We start from the raw sequence: 21,442 nt of genomic DNA on the forward strand, positions 1-21,442 counted from the left end.
CTGGGTGCAATTTAAAGTATCAGCAATCACATATAAAGCCCTTATTGGCTTTGTAGACTTATATCTGCAAGGTCATCTGAGGAAGCAAAGGGGTATATCTCTGGTGAACCCCAGTGTTTGAAGACCAGGCCTAAATGCTAGTCTTTGACTGTCTACTCTTGAGTGTAGGCAAGATCCCTGCTTAGCATTTAGGTTCTCTACTATGTGTATGGCAGTAAACTAGACCTTGTAATGTAATGTATTGCTCCCTAGACATATTTTTGTTGCTTCCTGGTATAACCTCAGGGATCTTGTTCCCCCTATTTGTTGATGTAAAATTCTGCAGTTGGGTTGTATGTGTACCGCAGAGCCCAGCAACCTTGAATCACACCTGCAAAAGAAGTGCATTCTTAACCACTCCAAGCTCCAAAATGTTAATATGTAAGGTAACTCAGAGTCTGGCCAGGTACATTGGGGTGGCATTGTTATTGAAATGCAATCCCCTTCCCAACAAAGAAGCATCAGTAAAAATCTCTTGGTTTATCAGGAAATGCAGGTTAGCCAGTACAGTCTAGGCACATTGCAAGTTGACTATCAGAGTCGTTAGGGAATCTGGAGCTTCAGATATGACAGAGTTTGTTCTGAGATGTTTTAATAAGTACTATCATCCATCTTCCTTTACTCTGTAGAGATTTTCCAGCTTTTTTGCAGAAACATACTGCCAGGTCAACATCCTTTCTATATTAAGTATAGTCCCATTGGATTAGATTCTGGGCTGTACGGGACCACCATAAATGGATCTGTGGATTTCAGTTTTGCGGGGAGGTAATGCAAGTAATTTTTGCCATGCTGATGATTTGCTCAAAGTATAACCTGAGATCTTCTGTGCGGAATAGTGCTGACAGTTCCCTCACAGTCTCATCTGGAGATGGCACTGAGGTACCCTCAGAATCGATTTCTGACCCCCAGTTGGCCCTGTCCTCTGATTCTGAGTCATGTGATGCCATATCGATGCCAGAACAATGGCATGGTTCTCAACTTGCTACTAGTTCTCCATACTGTTTGTCGCATTGTATAATCTCCCCTGTTATATGCCTGGTACAAACCGTAATAAATTTTCGATTCTATTCTATTACTATGTATAATTACTGTAGATATTGTAATTGTAGTTATATCATTTCAATGATGCTATTTCGGGCTAGAAACATCAGAGGCAATGGAATCTGTGAGGATGACTGTCTGTTTGGCAAGGCATCTCCCCCTCGACATTAACACTTGGAAGATGTTTCTTCTATGACCTCAAAAACTTAGTCACTGGAGAGATGAAGCGACCAGTGTCTGCACCTTGACCCCAATGGAGTTTGTGGAATCAATGAGTCCCTGACGTCTATTAGTGATGGTGATCTATGGTCCCCATTGGATTCAGCATCAATTCTGGTGAGACAATGAATTAACATGCTGTTCTATATGTTCAATTTAATTTAGGGTTTTAAAAATACTTGGATTGCAGGGATATGGCCTATGGAAAGAAAACTTGTAACAAGCATGTAGTGGCTTGTAAAGATTCTTTACCATGAACTAGCTCTAAAGCTATTTACTTGCTTAGGTTTTGGCTTGGTTTTTATGTAAAACTAGGGGCAAAGCCCGTTGTCTCCAAGAATACAACGGGCGCTAGAGCTTGGCAGTGGGAAGAGGAAGGGGAGGAGTTGTCCAGTCTGTAAGGGCATGGGGTTGTCATGTGTGTTGTGTGGGAGGTTGTGGTGGCATGGTGGCAAATGAGGCCATGGGTGTGGAGAGATGGGTGTCAAGAACCTGTGGTGTGGAATGTTTGTTGAGTGTGGGAGAGGACTGACCTTTGGGAATTGTGGCATAGTGGTTACAGATGAGCTTTCCAGAGCCATGTCCTCAGATATGTGAAGGGAAAATCAGACTGGAGACTCTTCTTAGGGGAAGATTACATGGCAACCAATTCCCCCCAGTTCTGCGTCATTTCCCTTCTTGTGTGAATTAGGCCACAGACACCGAAATGCCCCTCTGCCCTAATACACATGGGGTAGTTACAGTACACAGGTGTCCACCCTGTTCCTTCTGTCTCCCATATTTTCACTGTTGGTAAAATGTTATGTGCCCACATGCTTCTTTCATGGTTGCTCCTTAGAAGAACGGATTTTTGTACCCTCTTGCTTACTACCCAAAGGAGTCTCAAAGCGGTTTACAAACACCTTTTCCATTTGTCTCTCCACAATAGTCAACCTGTGAGGGATGTGGGGCTGTGAGAGATCTGAGAGAACTGGGAATGGGCCGCAGTGACCCAGCAGGCCTCAGGTGTCTCAAAGCATTTTCCAATCGTCTTCCCCTTCTCTCCCCATAGCAGACTCCCCATGAGGGAGGTGGGGTAGAGAGCCTCACAGGGAAGCTGGCAACCCTAAGAGGAAGACTGTCTGTGCACAGCAGTCTTGACCTTAGTAAGGTTTTTAATACTGTTTTTTTATTTGCCAGGCCAAGGTTATTTGCCAGTTACTATTTCAGTTAGGATGTGTCTCCAGACATTTACTTGTTCTCTATTTAGTTTCAGGCTGTAAGTATTTATTTAGATCTTCCTGCACTTTCCAGACTCACAGGACTGATGCTGGTCTGCCTGTCTGCGCCCCAGAATACAAACAGTTGCTGATAAGGCCATAACCCCTAGGCCAGGAGGGACACTCCTGCACCACTCCCTCCCAACTGGAGGCAAAAATGGATCATTTGAAGGCTGGACTCTGAGGCATTGTACGATTTCGAAGTCCCACCTCCAAATCTCCAGGTATATTTCCAACCGAGGGGTAGCCAACCTACAGGTGTGGCCTGCAGAGCTCCTGGAATTACAGCTCACCTGCAGAGTATAAAGATCAGCTCCCCAGGCACAAAGGGCTACTTTGGACAGGGTTGTGGTAGAGAAGAAACATTTAAGGCTTCCCACACAGGTTGTTGTTGAATTGAAAGACTTGAGGCCTACTGCACAGGGTTGTGCAGATGAAACAGGAGACAAAAGAGCCAGTTTCCTCTGCAGAATAACGCTGTGCAGTGGCCTCAAATCTGCAGAGAGTTGCAAAGAAGAAAGACACATGGCTTGGCTGTGTCTAACCCCCAGCCAGAGCAGTATTTTAAGTGAGAAGGGGCTTTTCTGTGGCCTCCCTGTCAGGGAACTGTTTGGCAGAAGGGGATAGTCCGTCCCCACTCAAAAGGAAGGCCCTCAGGCCTTGGTCTTGGAAACTCCTCCCTCCCCTCAGACAGGGGCTGTCAGAGGCTCCTTCGCAGCAGGCCTGAAGGGAGGGGGAGGGAGCGCACTCTGCAGCCTCCGGCCAGCTCTGTCAGGGTTCTGAGGCCATTTGCAGTTGGACATGGCAGTTAGGACAGCCTTGGGGTGAAAAGGGCTGGTGCAGCCTCCGTTCTCATCCCCCTTGGCAGCCCTACTGACCTCCTCTCCCTTTGGTGGTCAGGAGCAGACTGGCAGCCAGACTGGGCTGGGTGAATGGAATTTTGGTCTGTCCTGGTGAGGGGCCAATAGGAAGGTACTTTGCGCGCCTTCCCATTGGCTGCTTGGCCCTGGATGGACACTCGGAGGGCCCAATCAGGAGCCGCTTTGCGGCTCCTGATTGGGCCCTCTGAGTTTTTATCCTGGACAGGGCCCGCCCTAACTCCTCCCCAGGTGGCCTTACTCTTTTATTTAATAGGACCCTGTCCTATTTAAAGATATATAAGACATTGCATGTTCTGTTACAAGTAATATGTAATATAATTCTGGCTATATAAAATGCCAAGAGACTAAGATTATTATACTAAAACATTTATGGCTTCAAAGAATTGTTTCAGCTTCTGGAATCTATGGGGAAAAGCCAGTCTGAACAGACTTCCACTGGCATACAGAATGGCAGCTGGGACAGAAACGTGTGCATGCTTGTGGTATGCATACAACCAATTCACGCCAAGGACTGATGCAGCTGAAATTCCATACAATAGGCTTTTATACAAAAAAAACTGTCCTTGATTACGGGAAAGTCACACTGATTTTCAAGGGAAAGTTCTTAAGGCTCAGCCATAACCAAAGAGCAATACAAGCAAAAAAAGCAAACAAAAACCTTTCCTGAGCAGAGAGATTACTGTAATAGTTTCTTGAAACCAATACATTCTTGAAAAATGTGAAATCAATGTGCTAACCTCTGCATTGTTGTAAAAAGCTGTGCTGTTTTTTTCTTGCACATCTTCTCCTCGTGCTGTGAAGAAAGTCAGAGGGTAGAAATCTTTGTGTGCTGGCTGTTTCCCACTTGCCATCAATTTGCCTTCGTAGAAAAGTTCAGATGTATAACTGCAATAAAGGCAAACACAAAGGAAAATGTGGCATCCATGTGTAAAATCAAAGCCAATGTAAAAAATGGGATTAAAAAAATAACATAAAACACATCATGATGACCTTCAGTGGTAAATTGCCATGGGAGGAGGGGGATAGGGCATGTGTGCCATAACAAAGAGAATATGAGATCCATTTTTTCAGTGGGGAGGCTCTTCCACAGTAACAGGAAAAGAAAGAATCAGGTAGGCAGGCAAGGCCCATTCCAGAGTAAGATCGATCCTCTTCTCCCTGACCATTTCATCCCTGTGCCACACATACATACTCCAGAAGAATCAAGAGAACCCTTCTTTCACTGTCTTCCTTGTGAACATATATCTCCTATAATTCTAGGAGGGGGGAAAGATAAGCACCAATGCTAGGCAACAACCTTGAAGCAGGCAAAGAGCATGTAGGACAAATGGAAGGGCAAGTCTTGTTTTGCAAATCAGTGTTCTGGATATAAATTATGAAGAACATTTTATCTTTACCCATGGAGGAAAATTCTGTTATCCATTTTGAAATACTCAAATAATTTTTGAATAGAGTAGCTAAGGCTAATACATTTAGGACTAATACTAACAACAATACTAACTAAACAGACATTTGGTAAGAGCCTGTGTAACAAGGAATATTTGAAACTGTCCCATGCAAGAGGCATGACAGTGAAACCAGGGCTGATTCTGCACACATTGGATAATGCACTTTCAATGCACTTTAGAAGCAGAATATCCTGTTCTGCATGGGGAAATCTAGCTGCAAAAGCACTTTGAAAGTGCATTATCCAATGTGTGCAGAAGAGGCCCAGGACTAGAGATGAAGTGTGGAATGAACATCAACCCTGATCAACCCTGACCAGAATTTCTTAAGCTTTCCAGATTTTCTGTGTTACTTCAACATCAAAATCAATTAACCATCAGAATATATATTAAGATTTCTGAGAGCATTTTATGTTCAAAGTATAGCTTTCCCACAGTTTAAGAAATCTTTAACTGAGTTTAATTGCAGCTCATATTTTAGCTGAGAAATTAAGGTCTTAGCATGCTCATTAAAGTTCATGGAAATAGGAATAGCGCTTATAGTAGGGGGACTGCTTCACTTCACTGAGGTATCTGCCGGTATGTTAGGTGGATGGTACATGAGCCAGTTAGCCAAGTTCTCGACTGTGCCCCATCCCAGGCCAAAACACTCAATTCCTGGGATCATTGGTGGTGGAAGTACTCTGTAGGCCCTAGTATGCACGGCCACTGAAACGGCTGCATGGAGAACGCGGAGGAGGAAGAAGTGAAGCAAACCGCTTACGCACGGGCCGGAACACAAAGGCGGCAAAACCCAGAGTATCCGATTATACACGCGGCTACTCCGGAGTCGCTTCTGGTTGCACCCTGGTCCCAGGAAGCTCCACTTTCTTCTGCATCTTGCTAACGCGGCTTTTTCGGCGGCATACTTTGGCTCTGCACCCGGTTGCCGTGTGTGCAGTGTGCATAATTGGTGATTTTAGCCGCCGCCATTCCACCCCGAATGCGGACCTTCCACTCCGTGCATAATGGGCCTAGAAGAAAGCCTCATAGACCAGAATCGCAACCCCGCCCCACCCCATAATCCATGTGGTGAAGGACTGAGTAACCGGCAAGGGGGGGGACTCTTTCAAGGGGATTGTTTCACCTTCCCTTGCCAAGGTCTTGGTCATGCAAATCAGGTCTACTTTGTGTTCTGCAAAGTATGACCACAGAACAGAAGTCTAAATATTTATAGAACTGGCATCACACAATATCAGTGTCGGAGTTGGGTTAACACACTTGGGTTAGCACACTATTCTGACTGAGCAGTAATATCAGGGCTCTCTCAGCCCACCTACCTCACAGGGTGTCTGTTGTGGGGAAAGCAAAGGGAATATGATTATGAGCCGCTTTGAGACTTCTGGTAGAGAAGCACAGCATATCAAAAACAATTCTTCATCTTAACCCTTCTCCCTTCATCTCTAGGGATGGGATGGGGGTTAGAAAGGGTTCAACCATATCCGGATCTTGGTTCTTTTAATTTCAGCACCTTCCTCCCACCACCATACCTCCTGCATCCCCAGCCCCCCTTTGGGGCTATCTCCTCCTTTCCATCACCAATTTTTCCTTGCCTGATTTCTCAGTCTTCCTCTCACTCTAATTCTGCAACTATCCAGTAATCAAATCTAGGTTTAACCCACTAAGCCTAATGAAACTTTCACTGTCACCTTGATCTCCTCCCACCACAGCTGAATCTTATGTGCAGGGAGCTCTGCTCTGCTCTTCCCTACTAATAGAGATCTTTCAGCTATGCACTCCCTGCATCCCAGATCATGGCCAAGCTTCATAATCAATTTTCAACAGTCCCACTTTTGCAAAAGGTGATTAAAATGACTTTATGGAAGTTTAAAATTATTCACTAGATAGAAAAGGAATAGATATGAAAGAAATAAGATTTTTGCCCTGAATGTATTAATCTGTTTTAACAAGATACGAGTACATAACAAAAACAACCATTAGTTCAGCAAGGTATAATAAGGCAAAGATCTGGATGTATGCTTTAAACAAATCACTGCAAAGAACATGAGCAATACGCCCAGAATGTGGCCTGTCTTATTTTTGTACTGGTATAGCCATGATATTATTTATTTCAGCAATTCTTTTTATTATCATTTCGCTTTCTAAAACATAAATCATACAATGTATGCATAAATCATACAATGTAATTAAGATTCCATTTATATTCATTTCAAAACCAACTGTATTGATTATACAAAGGCAACATTTCTCAAACCACTTGCTTCCACGTAATTTATTTATTTATATTTATATACCGCCCTCCCCCGAAGGCTCAGGGCAGTTTACAGGGAACAGGAAACAGATAACATGGGGTAACACATGTGACAACAGCAATAACTACTACAATAATAATATGGTAGAACTGCAAAGGAACCTCAGCTCAACTCTTACTGGGACCCAGTGGGTTAGTAGGATTAGTGGTAGTCATAGTAGGAGGGGGGTGTTGGGGGCCAATTGGAAACAATGCTTTGAGTTGACCTAAACCAAATGCCTGGTTTAAAGATTGGGGGCAGGTGGAGCCTGGGGAAGACAGGTTTTGAGCAGAGAAAAGGCTTCAACAGGCCCTGTGGAACTGCTTGGGTTTGTCAGGGCCCTGATCTCCTTTGGGAGCTCATTCCACCAGGTGGGGTCCAGAATGGAGAAAGCTCTGGCCCTAGTTGAGATCAAGCGAGCTTCCTTAGGGCCATGGACCACCAGGAGGTTGGAGGTTGTAGAGCGCAAAGCTCTTTGATGGGTGTAGGCGGAGAGGCGATCCCTCAGGTATACTGGGCCCAGCACTTTGAAAGTGCATTATCCAATGTGTGCAGAATAGGCCCAGGTTATCACCTTTATGGCCTTAAAGGTGATAACCAAAACCCTAAGCCTGATCCGGAATTCAACTGGGAGCCAGCGGAGCTGCTGAAGGATGGGCTGGATGTGGGACCTCCGAGGTGTTGCTGTGAGGACCCTGGCAGCCGCGGGAACCCTGGCAATAACTCATCTGTATAGTCCATTTTTACCCTGTCCCTTCGCCACATAGCTCCAGGTGACGCATGTGGTTCTTCACTCCTCCACTTTTGCCTTACAACAACCCCATGAGGTATGACTGGACCAAAATTACTCAGTGAATTCCACCACAAAGCAAGGATTTGAATATGACTCTCCAATGAGGCAATGGTGAACAGAATATAAGCACTAGCAATACCTCACCTGTGGAATTCTTGGCAGAAGCTCCCCTCTAGCAAATCATGTGATACACACCTTAACATCCTCTGGTATCAACTTAAAGGCAAGGAAGACTAACTCCTTGTTGTTGCCACCTGAATCAGACACAGTGGGACACCACTCAACGCCTTTTACTGAGGCCCGGGTGGGGGGGTATTTTACGCCTCTACTCTCAACCACTGCCCTAACGCTCTCTGATCACTATGGTAATGTTTAAACATCCCTTCAAAATAAGATACAGACACGCCACAACAATGAACATAAGGAACATTTTATTTTCATGGAAATTTTAACTCATGACAATGACAAATCAATGGGAACCCTGAGCTTGTTTCTCTGCAACGAGATAATCCCATCTGGGAGTGATGGGAGACAATGACACCCGAAGTGTGTTGTAAAGGGCCGGGGGGGATGAAGTAAAGGACTGGGGGGGGGAGAAGGCGTCCTTCGGGGCTCACCTCCAATTAGTCGAAGAACCACATGTGGTCCGCGGCCCACAGGTTGGGGATCGCTATTTTAAACCATTACAGGGTAGCTTTAGCTGCATGTTTAGGGTAATTGTCCTACTGGCATATCAAGTGGAACAGGTGGGGACTTTAAAATAAAGAGGATTTTACAAATATTAAAGGAGAAAAACATTATTCAAAAATATCTAAACATTTATCAATGGATATATGACTCGATCTTCATCCTAGAGATACATATTTCCTGCTCCAGACTTGATATGCCAGTAGGACTATTACCCTAAACATGCAGCTAAAGCTGGAATGGTTTAAAGGGAAGAATGTTAATGTCCTAAAATGGCCTAGTCAAAGCCCAGAACAAAATCCACCTGAGAATTTGTGGCATGACTTGAAGATTGCTGCACACCAACCTATCCATCTAGCTTGAAGTAATTGGAACAGTTTTGCCTAGAGGAATAAGTGAAAATCCCAGTGGCTAGATGTGCTAAACTGGCATATCCCCAGAGACTTACAGCTGTAATTGCTGTAAAAAGTGGCTCTACAAAGTATTGACTTTGCAGGATGCACATTCATGATTTCCTTTTTTTTCCTCTTGGGTACTGTTTGTGTTACAATAAAAAAGATTTTGCACCTTCAAAGTGGTAGGCATGTTGTGAGAATCAAATGGTGCTAACCCCCCCAACCCAACTTAGTTCTAGGTTGTAATGGGACAAAACAGGACAAACACTGAGTGGGGTGAATACTTTTGCAAGACACTGTAGATCTGAATTTATATGGCAAAGAGAGAAACCTTGCATTAAATATAAAGTATTACAAGATTCTAAAGAAAGGTAAGGTTTGTGTTTATTTATATACTGCCCTCCCAAGGCTTGAAAAAAATAAAAGGTTATTAGAATTAGAAGGACAAGATTTGAGATTTGGGTGGCATGAAAAAATTAAGGTTAATGTGGGATTTAACAATCATTTTATTAGATATGATGATGATATATTGAGTTTATGTAACAAATATGAGACCAAAACCACCATTGTGGATTTCAACGCAAGAGGCTTTTTATAGATGTGAAATGTTAGAGATAAGTGGCTAACCTATTAAGACTTACTGGGTTTCTCTCAAGGGGAATATGAAATTAAATCATGGAAAGATTTGCTAAGAGAAGGATATAACTGCCAATGATTTTTCTATGTGCAACTACTAGAAAGATTTAAAGCTGATAAAAATTGTTTGGTTTTGAAGAAACTAAGACTGTATTTGAAATGGAATTATGTGCAAGTGAATTATCATGTTATTGCAAGAAGTACAAACTTTTGTAAAAATATGGAACAGAAAAAAATGGGTAAAAGAATCCATGAAAAGATAGGCAAAGAAACGTGGGTAAAATATAGTTTAAGGGTCTCAATGCAAAAAGTACAAACTTTTGTTGGAACAGAAAAAATGGGTGAAAGAATCCATGATAAAATAGGCAAACGTGGGTAAAATATAGTTTAAGGGTCTCAAGTTAATACTTAGTTCTAATTCTTAAAGATAATTTTTACTTATTGCTCATATATGACTCCGAATCAAGGTAGGGTGTAAAAAGAATATTTTGAAAAAAATGTTGGAAATGTGAACAACATGAAGGGTCTTTTTATGACATGTGGTGCATATAGACTAATTTTACTTTTGAATCTGGACTACAAATGTTTTGCAAAAATCATGGTGGAGAGACTTAAAAAATGTCTAAGTGAAGAGCAAACTGCTTTTATACCAAAGACATACATGAAAGATAATATGCAACGTGGTTTAAATGCTTTGGAATTTGCAAAGACATCTGGGAGAAAAACAGCATTTATTTTTTGAGATGCCAATAAAGCCTTTGATAATCAAGATACTTTGATAATCAAGAACTTGTTGCAAGTAATGGACTGTGGAGAAAACTATCTAAAATGGGTCCAGCAGATTTATTGTAAGCAGGAACCTAAAGTTCTGGTGAATGGGATGATTGCCAAAGACAAGATTGAATTTTTTTTGTTATACATTTGTAATAATCTTAGAGTACCTCTTGTATAGAATATTTGGAATTGTTAATTGTACTTATTTCTGAGACATTAAAAACGTAGCTGATGCCCTATTTTATTCCTCAGTCTTTTAAAATCAACTTTCTTGTTCTTAGGTAGATAACTAAGTTTAAAAAGTTGTAAATTAGAGTCTATTGAGATCAAAATATTTTAGTTATTATAGCTCTGATTTTTATCTCTAATATTTTAGTTGTTAGGCTCTGCTCCTATACGAACCTCTTGTATTGCAGTGTTTTTAGGTAATGTTTTCAGAATTCCAAGTTCTTAACAAAACTGAGTAACACTGTTTCATCATAACTATATTATTATGTATATATTGTGCATATTTTGTTCCTACATGCCAATAAAGGTTTCTGTGTCTGTCTATCTACCAAATTAATAAGCTCTTGACTTCAGAAGTACCATAAAAATAAGCCTTTGTTAAAGATCCAGCACCAGGAGGCAATCAACCTGAAGCTCAAGTTACTGGTATACCATATAAATATATGTGTGAAGTTCTTATAGCAAGCCACACCATCAGTCCATCCAGTTCTTTATTGTCTACTTTCACAATCAGCTACGCTCCAGGGTCACAAGGAGATAAATGAATCTGAATGGCCAGAGCCTGAATTTATGAACTACTTATAAGGGACATGCTTGGTCACTGAGTCACAGAGCATAGTGTTTAAGAGCATGATTCAGAAAGCTCAGTTTTCAAGACTTGTCTTGAACATGAACTCACTAGGCAGCTTTAGGTAATCTAGCATTTCCCCATCCACAGTAATACGATAATAATGACTAACCCCACAAGTTTCATGTAAGGACTATAAAAGTATTCTGTAAACAACTGCAATGTTCTGCATAAATGCTGTATTTTATTCCTTGCTGCTTTTATGCTTTCTCAGTCTCTGTGCAAACTCCTGAACCTATTACCCTCTCTTCATTACTCAACCTATGAGTATCCAATTGACTGACCTTCAGCTCTGTCCACTATAATGTTACTGTTCCTCCATGTATCCTGTTTATGAAACAAGGAGATAAGTATATTACTTCCTGATTTGTTCTGATCTTCTAACCTAACAACATTTCCCAGATCCACCTACTTGCATGATTATCTGCACCTGGATCATTCTGTAATTTCTAACATCGACCTGGATAATGAATAGTCTTTCCTGAACTTTATCCTCTATGCCTGGTTTCCTGGATTAGACCACTGGTCTTTCAGGACTCTTGCTTCTGTACTGGAATAAGGAGTTTGAGTAATGGATTCTGATCCTATCTAAATGTAAACAAATTTGGCCTACAAGTAAACACAACTTCCAATAACTTGTACATATGACCAATTTTGGTGCTTTCCTGCTGTACATATTCTATAAATTATAACCACTTTCACAAGAGAATTCAAGCAGCTTTTCAACATGACTTTCTAGTTACACAAAATATCTGGCATTGATATTAGAAAGAAGAATGAATGTGTCAGATTAATAGTTTGCTCTATGTTCTAGGGTTCTATAGTGTCACATAGAATAGTTCAAAATATTCTGTTCTGTTAAGCCTCAGAAGACATTTCTTACTTGTTAACTTTCAACATATTAAAAGCAAGAATATTTTATTTTACTGGCAGGCAAATACAATTCTCTTTTCAACTACACTTAGGAGTATAGTGGCAAAAGATTTTTAAAGTGTTTCTATTACACACTTGCACCAGGCAAGCAAAAGTGTGATACAGTGAAAAAGTTCACACCTACTTGATGATAGCTTCATGGGAGCGATAGTTCTCACACAGCAAGATTCTGCATGGAAATTCTGCAGGATAGTGTTCATAGAGACGATCAAGTAGTGATACATGAAGATTTCTCTCTCTTGCAAATTCACTGTAGACAAAAGGACTGAGCTGTAACAGACAAAACCCAAACAATGTTATTTATTTGGGCAGGCTACTAAACTGCTTCAATCCAAGAGCTTTATAAATGAATTGTATCATCAGTTCATCACATGATTTTATACTGCCTTGGACAATTTCAGGAGAACTAAATCTATAGAAATTATTTTAAATGTCTAATGTGAGCAAAATAGTCTGACACTGTGTTCTTAACTCATGTCCTATGTCTACAAGCAACAAGATGATATAATTATCATTGTCTGAGGTTGCTATAATTCCAAAGCACAGAAGTAACATCAAAATATTTCTATTCAGTTCTGTTGAGAGACAGAATACCCTTTCAGACACAAACTGAAGTTGTGAAAACTCAGATCTTATATCTGGTTACTGTAATAATGCAGTATGAATCTGGATTAGCAATCCAACCATACAGAGCAGCTCATGTTCCAACACAAGGAGGGAGAAATACTTTTGCCCTCCTTTCCCTTGCAAACCTTTCTGATCCCCATTGTTTCTCTATCGCCTCTTATGCATGGGTGTTTTACCTTGCAGTCATGCCCGCACCTGCTGTTCCTCTGGCTGAGCCTCGAGAGGGTGCTCTGGAAGCCATAGCCAAGGCAGGTGCACTGCCTGGGCCAAGCACTCTCCCGTGCTGCCAGCAGACCCTACCAGCGAGGTCTGTGTTGGGGATTGTGGCCAGCCCAATCCTCCAGATGACGAGCAAACTGGTCCCAGCCAGGTTCTCACCCAGCCTTATCTACCAGCACCCTCAAGACCACGAGGGAAGGCCCCATCTAGTTCAGAGGACTAGCAATAGCACGCAAGTTGGATAGCTGTCAGAAGATCAGCTTGGCTGTCAGCATACTGTCAGTCCCGATGGAGCACAGCTGAAGTTCCTTCTTCTAACGAGGACTAGGCCCAGCAGCAAACTCTCTAGCTGAAGGCTATTCCACCCAGACTTGGTATACTCGAGGGAAGCTTCTCTGTGTGTTCAATGCATGCATTCCCTACCCTTTTGCTTAGATGCTCGGTGTTCTGGTTCACTATGGTGAAGCTCTGCTTGATTGATTCCTGGTTCCTGACTTTGACTCTTGACTTGGCTCCTGGTTTCTGACTTTGGCTCTTGACTTTTTTCCTAGTTCCTGACTTCAACTTTCTCTTTGATTCCATTCCTGGCTCTTGACTCTGGTCTGGCTTTTGACTCTGCTCCCCAGCTACTTGACCATGGTACGGCTTGGAACTCTCTCTGATAAATGACCACTGCCCAGCTTTGACTTTGCTCCCTGTCCTACCCTCCTTGATGAACTGACTCCCTTGGCTTTAGAGCCTTTGGAATGGACTTGGACTCTGAGGTTGCCAAGATTTGTTCTTGGCTTCCCAGCCAAGGGTGTAATTAACCAGTAACTGGCGCATGACCCGGCAGGGCAACACACTAACTTTAAACATACATGTCTGTCATATTTTCTTTGTCATTCTGCATTGACATGCCTCAATTCAGCATTCAATTGACTTTATGCTTGTTATTTCCCCAGATTTTCTTAGAAGACTTTTGTTCTGATTTCTCCCTTGCTTAGCTTCGAAGCCAAAGGTAATCTGAAACTGTACATATTACCTCTGATTACCCCCTGCCTTTTGCAACCCCTTAAAGGTTACTTCCACACACATTAAGGTCTTTCTGCCCACTCTGCATCTTCTTCCATCCTCCCCCTTTATCAATATACAATTTCCATTTCCCCCTGATTTTTAATTTTTTTATTTAAAAAAGGGGCATGAATCTAGTGATATGAGATTGTCATTAGTCATAGATCACTGAATTTATTTTATTTTTAAAAGAACTGGGAGGGGGGAGTTTAAAAGGAGCTGTGTGAAGTTTCATTCCTTGTTGGGATTGACTTGAAAGGGGGACTGGAGAGGAGGCAAATGGCAGTAATCCTAGTACATAAAAAAGATTTCAGTGTTACATGCAAACAAAATAAGGGGGAGGAATCATCAGCACAGAATGAAATTGACATGAGATGCAGAGAGAGAGACTGGAATGGGAAACCATAGCTTTGAAAACATTTTTCCTTTTAATGATTTAGCAAAGTTTGGCGGATTTGATTTGTCCTATCTCAAAAGGTATTATTGGGCATCACAACTACATTTGATGAAAGGTTGGCTAGCAAATAAACTAGATATGGCTGCAATCCAGATAGAACAATGTTTTGTGACAGTACCCTTAAAAAGTTGGCCAAGGGTTAAAAAAGCAAAATGAAAAAAAAATTACAATCATGACAATACAAAAATAATAAATGCAATAAATGTATGAGTTCAAGTTAAATTAAAGCTGTCACCACATCTTTCTCTTTTAGCATCAGTGCTTAATGAAATGACTGATGAGAAACTTTGTCTCTTTCAGGTGTTTTGAACAAATTTTATTAAGAACCAGGTAATCTTTTACAACAAGTTGGAGACATGATAAATCAAATATTGCAGAATTTGAGCATCTACAGATAAAAACTTATTTAAATGAAGTGTTATATGCGAGTAAAAGGAAAGAGATATTAAGAAAATCAACAGTTTGGAAAGTTATTGTATTTAGAAGGTTAAAAGTTTTTATCCCTTACGTATGCTTTATTGTTAAAAATATTCTTTAAACCTAGTAAGAACCTTTTTGATAGATGGGGGAAAGATCTAGATAAAAACCTAGAAGATGGAGATTGGAGATTTATATTTAATCAGGTAGTTCTTTCACTGTGAGTCTAGGATTAAGGGAAAATTTATTTTAAATTATTTATACCTGGAATATAACTCATTTAAGATTAGTGAAATAGAATAAAAATGAAAACACTAAGTGCTGGTATTATAGTGAAGAAAAAGTTGAAGTGAAGAGAAGGCCCATTTTTTCCATATGTGGTGACAATGTGATTGTACTGTTACCTTTTGGGACCAGGTGTGCAAAAAATGTCATCAGGGCTGGAAGCAGAAGTTCCTTGCAAACCTGACACATTGTTAGTAAATTATTTACCCATGATTTCTGGTGAAAAACAAACTCTTGCCCTACATATGATCACAGCTGCCAGGCTTGTTAACGGCAGATACTGGAAACAAAATGTCCCAAAAATTCAAGACAAGTTAATAAATGTGCAAGAGTTATATACTTCAATGATAAGGTTAGCACTTTATTGGTCAAGAGTGATGTTGGTGATTGGCAACATAACTAAGGCTATATATATAGTTCCCTCATTTCTTTGCTGATAAGCAAGCATGCAGTATATTTCGTACTTGATATCTGTTTAACTGTATTGGTGAAACTGTATCTGTTCATAAATTAAATTATCTAATAAATAATTGTTTTTTAAAAATTGGACAGAACGGGCATGTTGGCAGCCTCTGAAAGTCTAACATTAGTCACTGCTGAATTTAAAAATAATTTGGGATCAATCCATTTGAAGAAGAGAGTGCAATCCACAAAGGACAGGCTCTAAAAAACTGCCAAGATCATGACCAGGAAGCAGGATCAAATTAGAGAATGTCAGGGCCACCCTGGTACCATTGGGAAATAGCCCAAAAATGCAGAGCCCATGTTCCCCTGGGCACTAGTGGATGGCATTGGTGAAGGCAAGCAGGCCTGGATGCCAGGGGACTGTGTGGTCGGGGTTGTGGCTGCATGGCTGGTCATGAAGGCAGGGTGCCAGGAAGCTGGGTGAAGGCTGAGATGCGATCACCTGAGAGGCTGTAAAGATGGGCTGCCCCATGAGTGCACCTGCCAAGACTATGGCTGGAAAATCCATTAGGGGGGCTATAGGTGCATTTAAGATGAACATAAGGGCCACCATGATGGCATGGATGATGCCATGTTGGTAGGTGATCCAGGTGACACCATGATGAATGGATATTCTCTTGCAGTGAGGGGAGGGGCCAGCAATTTATATCCTTGTGCTTACCTGTCAAAAAAGTTTTGACACAGAGTGCAATTAGGCAATTTGAGAGAAAGAGGCAGGTGCCATGAGATTGGTTTTGACTAATTGGAAGCATTAGTTAGAAGGGGTGAGGGTCTTGTTCCAAGCCTGGACAGATCACAAGAAACTAGAGATCCCGAGGAAGCTGTGGAAACTTAACTCAAAGCAAATCCGTTAGGCCAAATTTTTCTCACTTTTCAACTTCACTCTGAATCACTTGCCTGGGAAGCCCAATTTTCTAATGGATGCCCTATCCTGCCCTCTGCAGCATGACAGCAAAAGAGAGGAGGTGGTAGACACTATTTTTGAGCCCCAATATCTGAGTCTACTTGTGCAGATCCGTAGTCAAACCCATGCCGCCCAGCAGACCTATGAGAGGAGAGTCTGGTTGGGGGAGTTGGAGGCTTTGCACCCCAGTTTACCAACTGTGATGGTGTTTTCTATCAAGGGACAATTGTACATTCCTGAGGGGGGCTACACGTGTCATAACAACAAAACTGGCAGGTATCTTGGGTTCCTGAAAACTTATCACCTGATACTTAGGCAGTTCTGGTGGCTCAGCATGTGCAAGGATGTGGTAAGGCAAGTACAGGGCTGCCCTATTTGTATTATTGCTAAAATGGACACGGGGAAGCCACAGCTGCTGTAAGCTCCCAATCAACCATCAACGGTAATATCAATGGATTTCATCACTGACCTACCCTCCAGACAGGGAAAGACAATGATCTGGGTCATGGTGAACCTGTTTTGAAAGCAGGCTCATTTAATTCCCTGTGCCTCAGTATCCACAACACAAAGGTTTTGCCAATGAAGGCAATTACTGATAGGGGCCATCAGTTCATGGCTATATTCTGGAAAGAGTTTTGGAAGATCCTGGGGATGGAACACAGGTTGAGCTCAGGTTATCATCCCAAGAAGAACAGCCTGACAGAACATTACATTTTACTGATATGGTTATTGACCAGTCAGAGCCTGACAAAACAAATTAATCAAATTCTCAAACAGTACCAACATTGTTTTAGAACCTACTAGTAGTAAAGCCCGTTGCATGCTGTAATGCAACAGGTGCTAGCTCATGGTTTGGTGTTGGTTTTGTGCCTCACTTGGAAGCTGGCAACACTAAGAGGCGGTCTCTCTGTGCACAACAGTCCTGAGCCAAGTCAGGTTGAAGCACACCTAGGAATTGTGGAATTCCAGAACATATACCTATACTTGTCTGGCAACCATACTTCCTCTCTGCAATGTTTTCTTGACCTGAAATAGGCTGGGGGCACTATGTGGCTGGTTGGGTGGCTGCGGAGGCATTATATCCTTGTGAGCCCCCACTTTCAAACCTCAAGGAATATTTCCAACCCAGGGGTAGCCAACCTCCAGGTTACCCAAGTGAAATTTGAACTCAGTCCTTTCTGCCTTACATATCATAATTTTAACTGTAATACCACGTTAGTTTTTATTTCCCCCTCCCCTCAAGAAAAGATCTGTATGAGCTAGATTTAATAAAATCAAGTCTTACTTGCATATGATCTCCAGCCAAGACAATTCTTGTATTTTTGTTTGCTAATGCTAGAGGCATAATAGTCTCGCATTCCATGGCCTGTGCAGCTTCATCTAACAGAATATGTGTAAAAAACCCTTTAAAACAAAAACAGACAAAATATTAAAAATAGCAATAAAAATATTGGTGGTAATATATCCAAAAATTATATTAATTTCAAATTTAATCAACACAATAGTGGTTTGTCAAATGTCTCATTTTGACCTTTACTGTCAATATATGCCAACCTTCCATCCTACCATTTAAAAGGCTGCATGTATAGTTAAGAAAAATGAACCCTTCGGACAACTGAAGAGCAAACCTAGCAGAGGGGTTTTTTTTAAATCCATGAAGATTACCCAAACTTGCTTGAATTTATTTCATATATTAAACTGTTGGCCCTATTTAAAGTTAGAAGTTTATTATCATTTTTTTCTGGCAGATAGGCACAATCTAGTAATATGCTTTTCAGATGCTTTAAATAAGGGGGAAGCTCCTCTTCCCTGTGGAAAAAAGCAGTTGTTCAGGAACAAAGCAAAATATGTGTGGGAATTTTTATAGGCATCACAGAAGAGGGATGAGCAGAGAAGCATAAATCTCATCAAAATGTTCAATTATTGACCAGTATACAATGATACAATTAGCATAGTTAATTAAAAAACACTCACTGAACTTTGAATTGAAGCTCTGGAAATTATCTTACATTAAAACAGTTAAACTAACTTTTATGCAGTATGTAAATACAAACGTACCAGCCAATAATCCAAGGGTGCAAACTGGCTGCCAAGTGATACTGGGTCGGAAATGGGACCTCTCGCAGCACGCTGTTTCCCACTGTTGGGACTCCCATGTTGTTTCCACTGGTGGCAGGAGGGAATGGGTCTCAGGATGATTTGCCATTCCCAACAGTGGAACCTATTATTTATTATTATTATTATTATTATTATTATTATTATTATTATTATTATTATTATTATTATTATTATTATTATTATTATTATTATTATTATTATTATTATTATTATCATTATTATCATTATTATTATTATTATTATTATTACTATTACTATTACTATTATTATTATTCCTCTTCCTCTTCTTCTACAGAGCCATTGTCTTTTTATGGATCTGCTGGTTTCCCTTAGCCCACAGAGCAGGCCTTTAACATAAGGCTTTTATCTACCACAGTGTGGGACTTCTATCAGCAAGGCCAAGCAGGTAGCTGGTCTCTGGCTGGCATCTTTCTTTGGAGGCTTTGAGGAGGAGGAGGAGGAGGAGGAGGAGGGGGGGGAGGGGGAGGAGGAGCTGTGTTTGGGGGGACTCTTTGGCTGTGGGTTTCCCTTCAATTGCTGGGATATTCTCTGGTTGTGGTTATTTTTGCTGTGTCCTTCAGTTGCTGGTTCTTTAAATTTGGGGATTCTCTGGCTGCCCCCCCCCCCCCCCCGTGTTGCTACCTGTTTTTATTTTAGTTCTGGATCAGGACATTCAGTTTATCTCATAGCTTGAATTTCATACACAGCTTGTGATTCTTTGATACCCTGCTCTGCTTTTTAGGGGGAGGATCTGTTTCATTTTTAGGTGGCTTTTGCCAAGGTGTGTACTTTTTTGTTTAATTTAATTTTTGTTATGGCACCATAGTATAGCAAGGCTACATGTGCTAAGGGGAGGTCTGGGGTAGGTCCAACAAATGGTCATTCCAGGCTGGACTATTGTAACTCGCTTTACATGAGCCTTCCTTTATCCCTGACCTGAAAGTTAGTTGGTACAAAATGCAGCTATCTGGATCCTCACAAGAACCCCATGGAGTTCTCATATTTGACATCTTCTCCAGCAGCTTCAGTTGTGGCTTATCTGCGCTTCCTACCCATTTACACACAAATTTATGTGCACTCATCACTCATGAAAGCATATAAATCAATTTTCTATATAGAAGTGAGATCTATGTAGTAATAGTGAAAGAATTTTAGGTGCTCTTTGGAATTTTTAAAACACCGATATAATTAATATGGAAATAGATATATCTCCTGTTTATGGTTAGATGGCATACTACCATACTAGTATTCAAGCCTGCTGTAAAATAAATACAGCGGGCGTTAGGCATGGGAGCCCCCGGCAGCCGTGCTCCGTGCGACTGCCGGGGGCTCCCTTGGGCAGCAGCCTGACACGGCGAGAGGCGCTTTGCGCCTCTCGCTGCATCAGGCCGCCGGGAAAGGAGCAACTGCGAGCCGCGCTGTGCGCGGCTCACAGTTGCTCCGGCGGGGACTTGGAGGGACCAATCAGCAGGCGCAAAGCGCCTGCTGATTGGTCCCTCCAGTAGTCTGTCCAGAGGAAGGGGCCAATCAGCACCCTTCCTCATCACGGACACATCCCGCCTCCCAAGCCCTTACCCTTTTATTTAGTCTGCGGCTGTGTTAAGATATGTATACATACACATAAAGAAAGAATCCTACTGTTGCCACTGTACCAAATAAATATATAGTTTAAACATGAAACATGTGTACATGGTTCTCAGATAATGAAAATTCAGTGTTCTTAAATATATTGAAAGACTCACCAAAGCACGAGAAGCATATTGTTCAAAACATTAAAGTATTCCTTTTGCTTCAAAGTATTCAAAACAGACGAAAGTAGATGCTCAAGAGAATTACTTTATGCTGCTAGAGATATGAACATCTTCTTTCAAGAACAATGAGTAGGGATGTTTTTTTGAGGGGAGTTATCTTCATTAGCTGACAAGCAAAATCAAATTTAGGAGGGAATTCTCCTTAAATTCATATTAGGAGAAGATCCTGAGTCTTCTCATAAAATGTGGCATCACTTTCTCATATACCTGTATCACTGTAACACTCAACCCAAAGGCAAGCATTATATTTACTTTTTAAGGTTTTGTACTGATGTGGGGAAAGGATAACAATGAGCATTATGTTCATGTAATTTTTATAAATGTTTTTTCCAGAGAAGTACTTTCTTTTTCCTTATATTTAAACAAAACAAAAATCAGGAAGAATGTAAAATTACCATATATCGTACATGATTTTACAAAAGCAAGCAGCCTAATCCTAGTTCTAATTCTCAGTACCTTCAACAGTCACACAAAACACTGTGGCAAGGTTCACTTAAGGCAAAGAAAAGTCACAAGATGCATAAATTTTAAAAAGGAGGTCCACTGAGTATGTTTCCTCACCAGGTTCAAGATCCAATTGACATAGGTATTGTGAAGTGTTCAATGTAACAACTACTACTCGTTGTTTAACAATGTCTTCCTTCTGGGGCATCTGAAAGGTGGAATGTGTGCTTGAAATTAAACAATATTGATGCACAACTGGGTGCACTGTCTTTACCCAGCGATTTCTGAAATACACCCTGGAAAGGAAGAGAAGATTTTACTTGCTGGGAAAACACAGATACAATTAATACTTCTCCATCTAGTTAATTATTTGTTAAATAAAGCAAATGATGG

At 41.1% G+C, this 21,442-nt stretch overlaps 1 protein-coding gene and 1 long non-coding RNA gene across 5 annotated transcripts in view; one reads left to right on the forward strand and one right to left on the reverse strand.

Moving 5' to 3' along the window:
* Positions 1 to 21,442, reverse strand: part of HELZ (helicase with zinc finger) — a 131,321-nt gene that overhangs the window by 34,326 nt on the left and 75,553 nt on the right. For all 4 annotated transcript variants that reach the window (XM_077328400.1, XM_077328399.1, XM_077328397.1 and 1 more), the window contains 4 exons: positions 21,167 to 21,345; positions 17,962 to 18,080; positions 12,374 to 12,519; positions 4,177 to 4,324 (listed from right to left, as the gene is read on the reverse strand). In XM_077328400.1, the coding sequence (XP_077184515.1) occupies positions 4,177 to 4,324; positions 12,374 to 12,519; positions 17,962 to 18,080; positions 21,167 to 21,345 (592 nt within the window). The remainder of the gene's footprint in view (positions 1 to 4,176; positions 4,325 to 12,373; positions 12,520 to 17,961; positions 18,081 to 21,166; positions 21,346 to 21,442) is intronic.
* On the forward strand, positions 13,963 to 19,129 carry LOC143833061 (uncharacterized). Its single transcript, XR_013229515.1, has 3 exons — positions 13,963 to 14,095; positions 14,906 to 14,935; positions 19,090 to 19,129. It is a non-coding gene; the product is annotated as an uncharacterized LOC143833061 (long non-coding RNA).

Source organism: Paroedura picta, chromosome 3 (assembly GCF_049243985.1).
Source record: "Paroedura picta isolate Pp20150507F chromosome 3, Ppicta_v3.0, whole genome shotgun sequence".
Lineage (NCBI taxonomy): Eukaryota > Metazoa > Chordata > Lepidosauria > Squamata > Gekkonidae > Paroedura > Paroedura picta.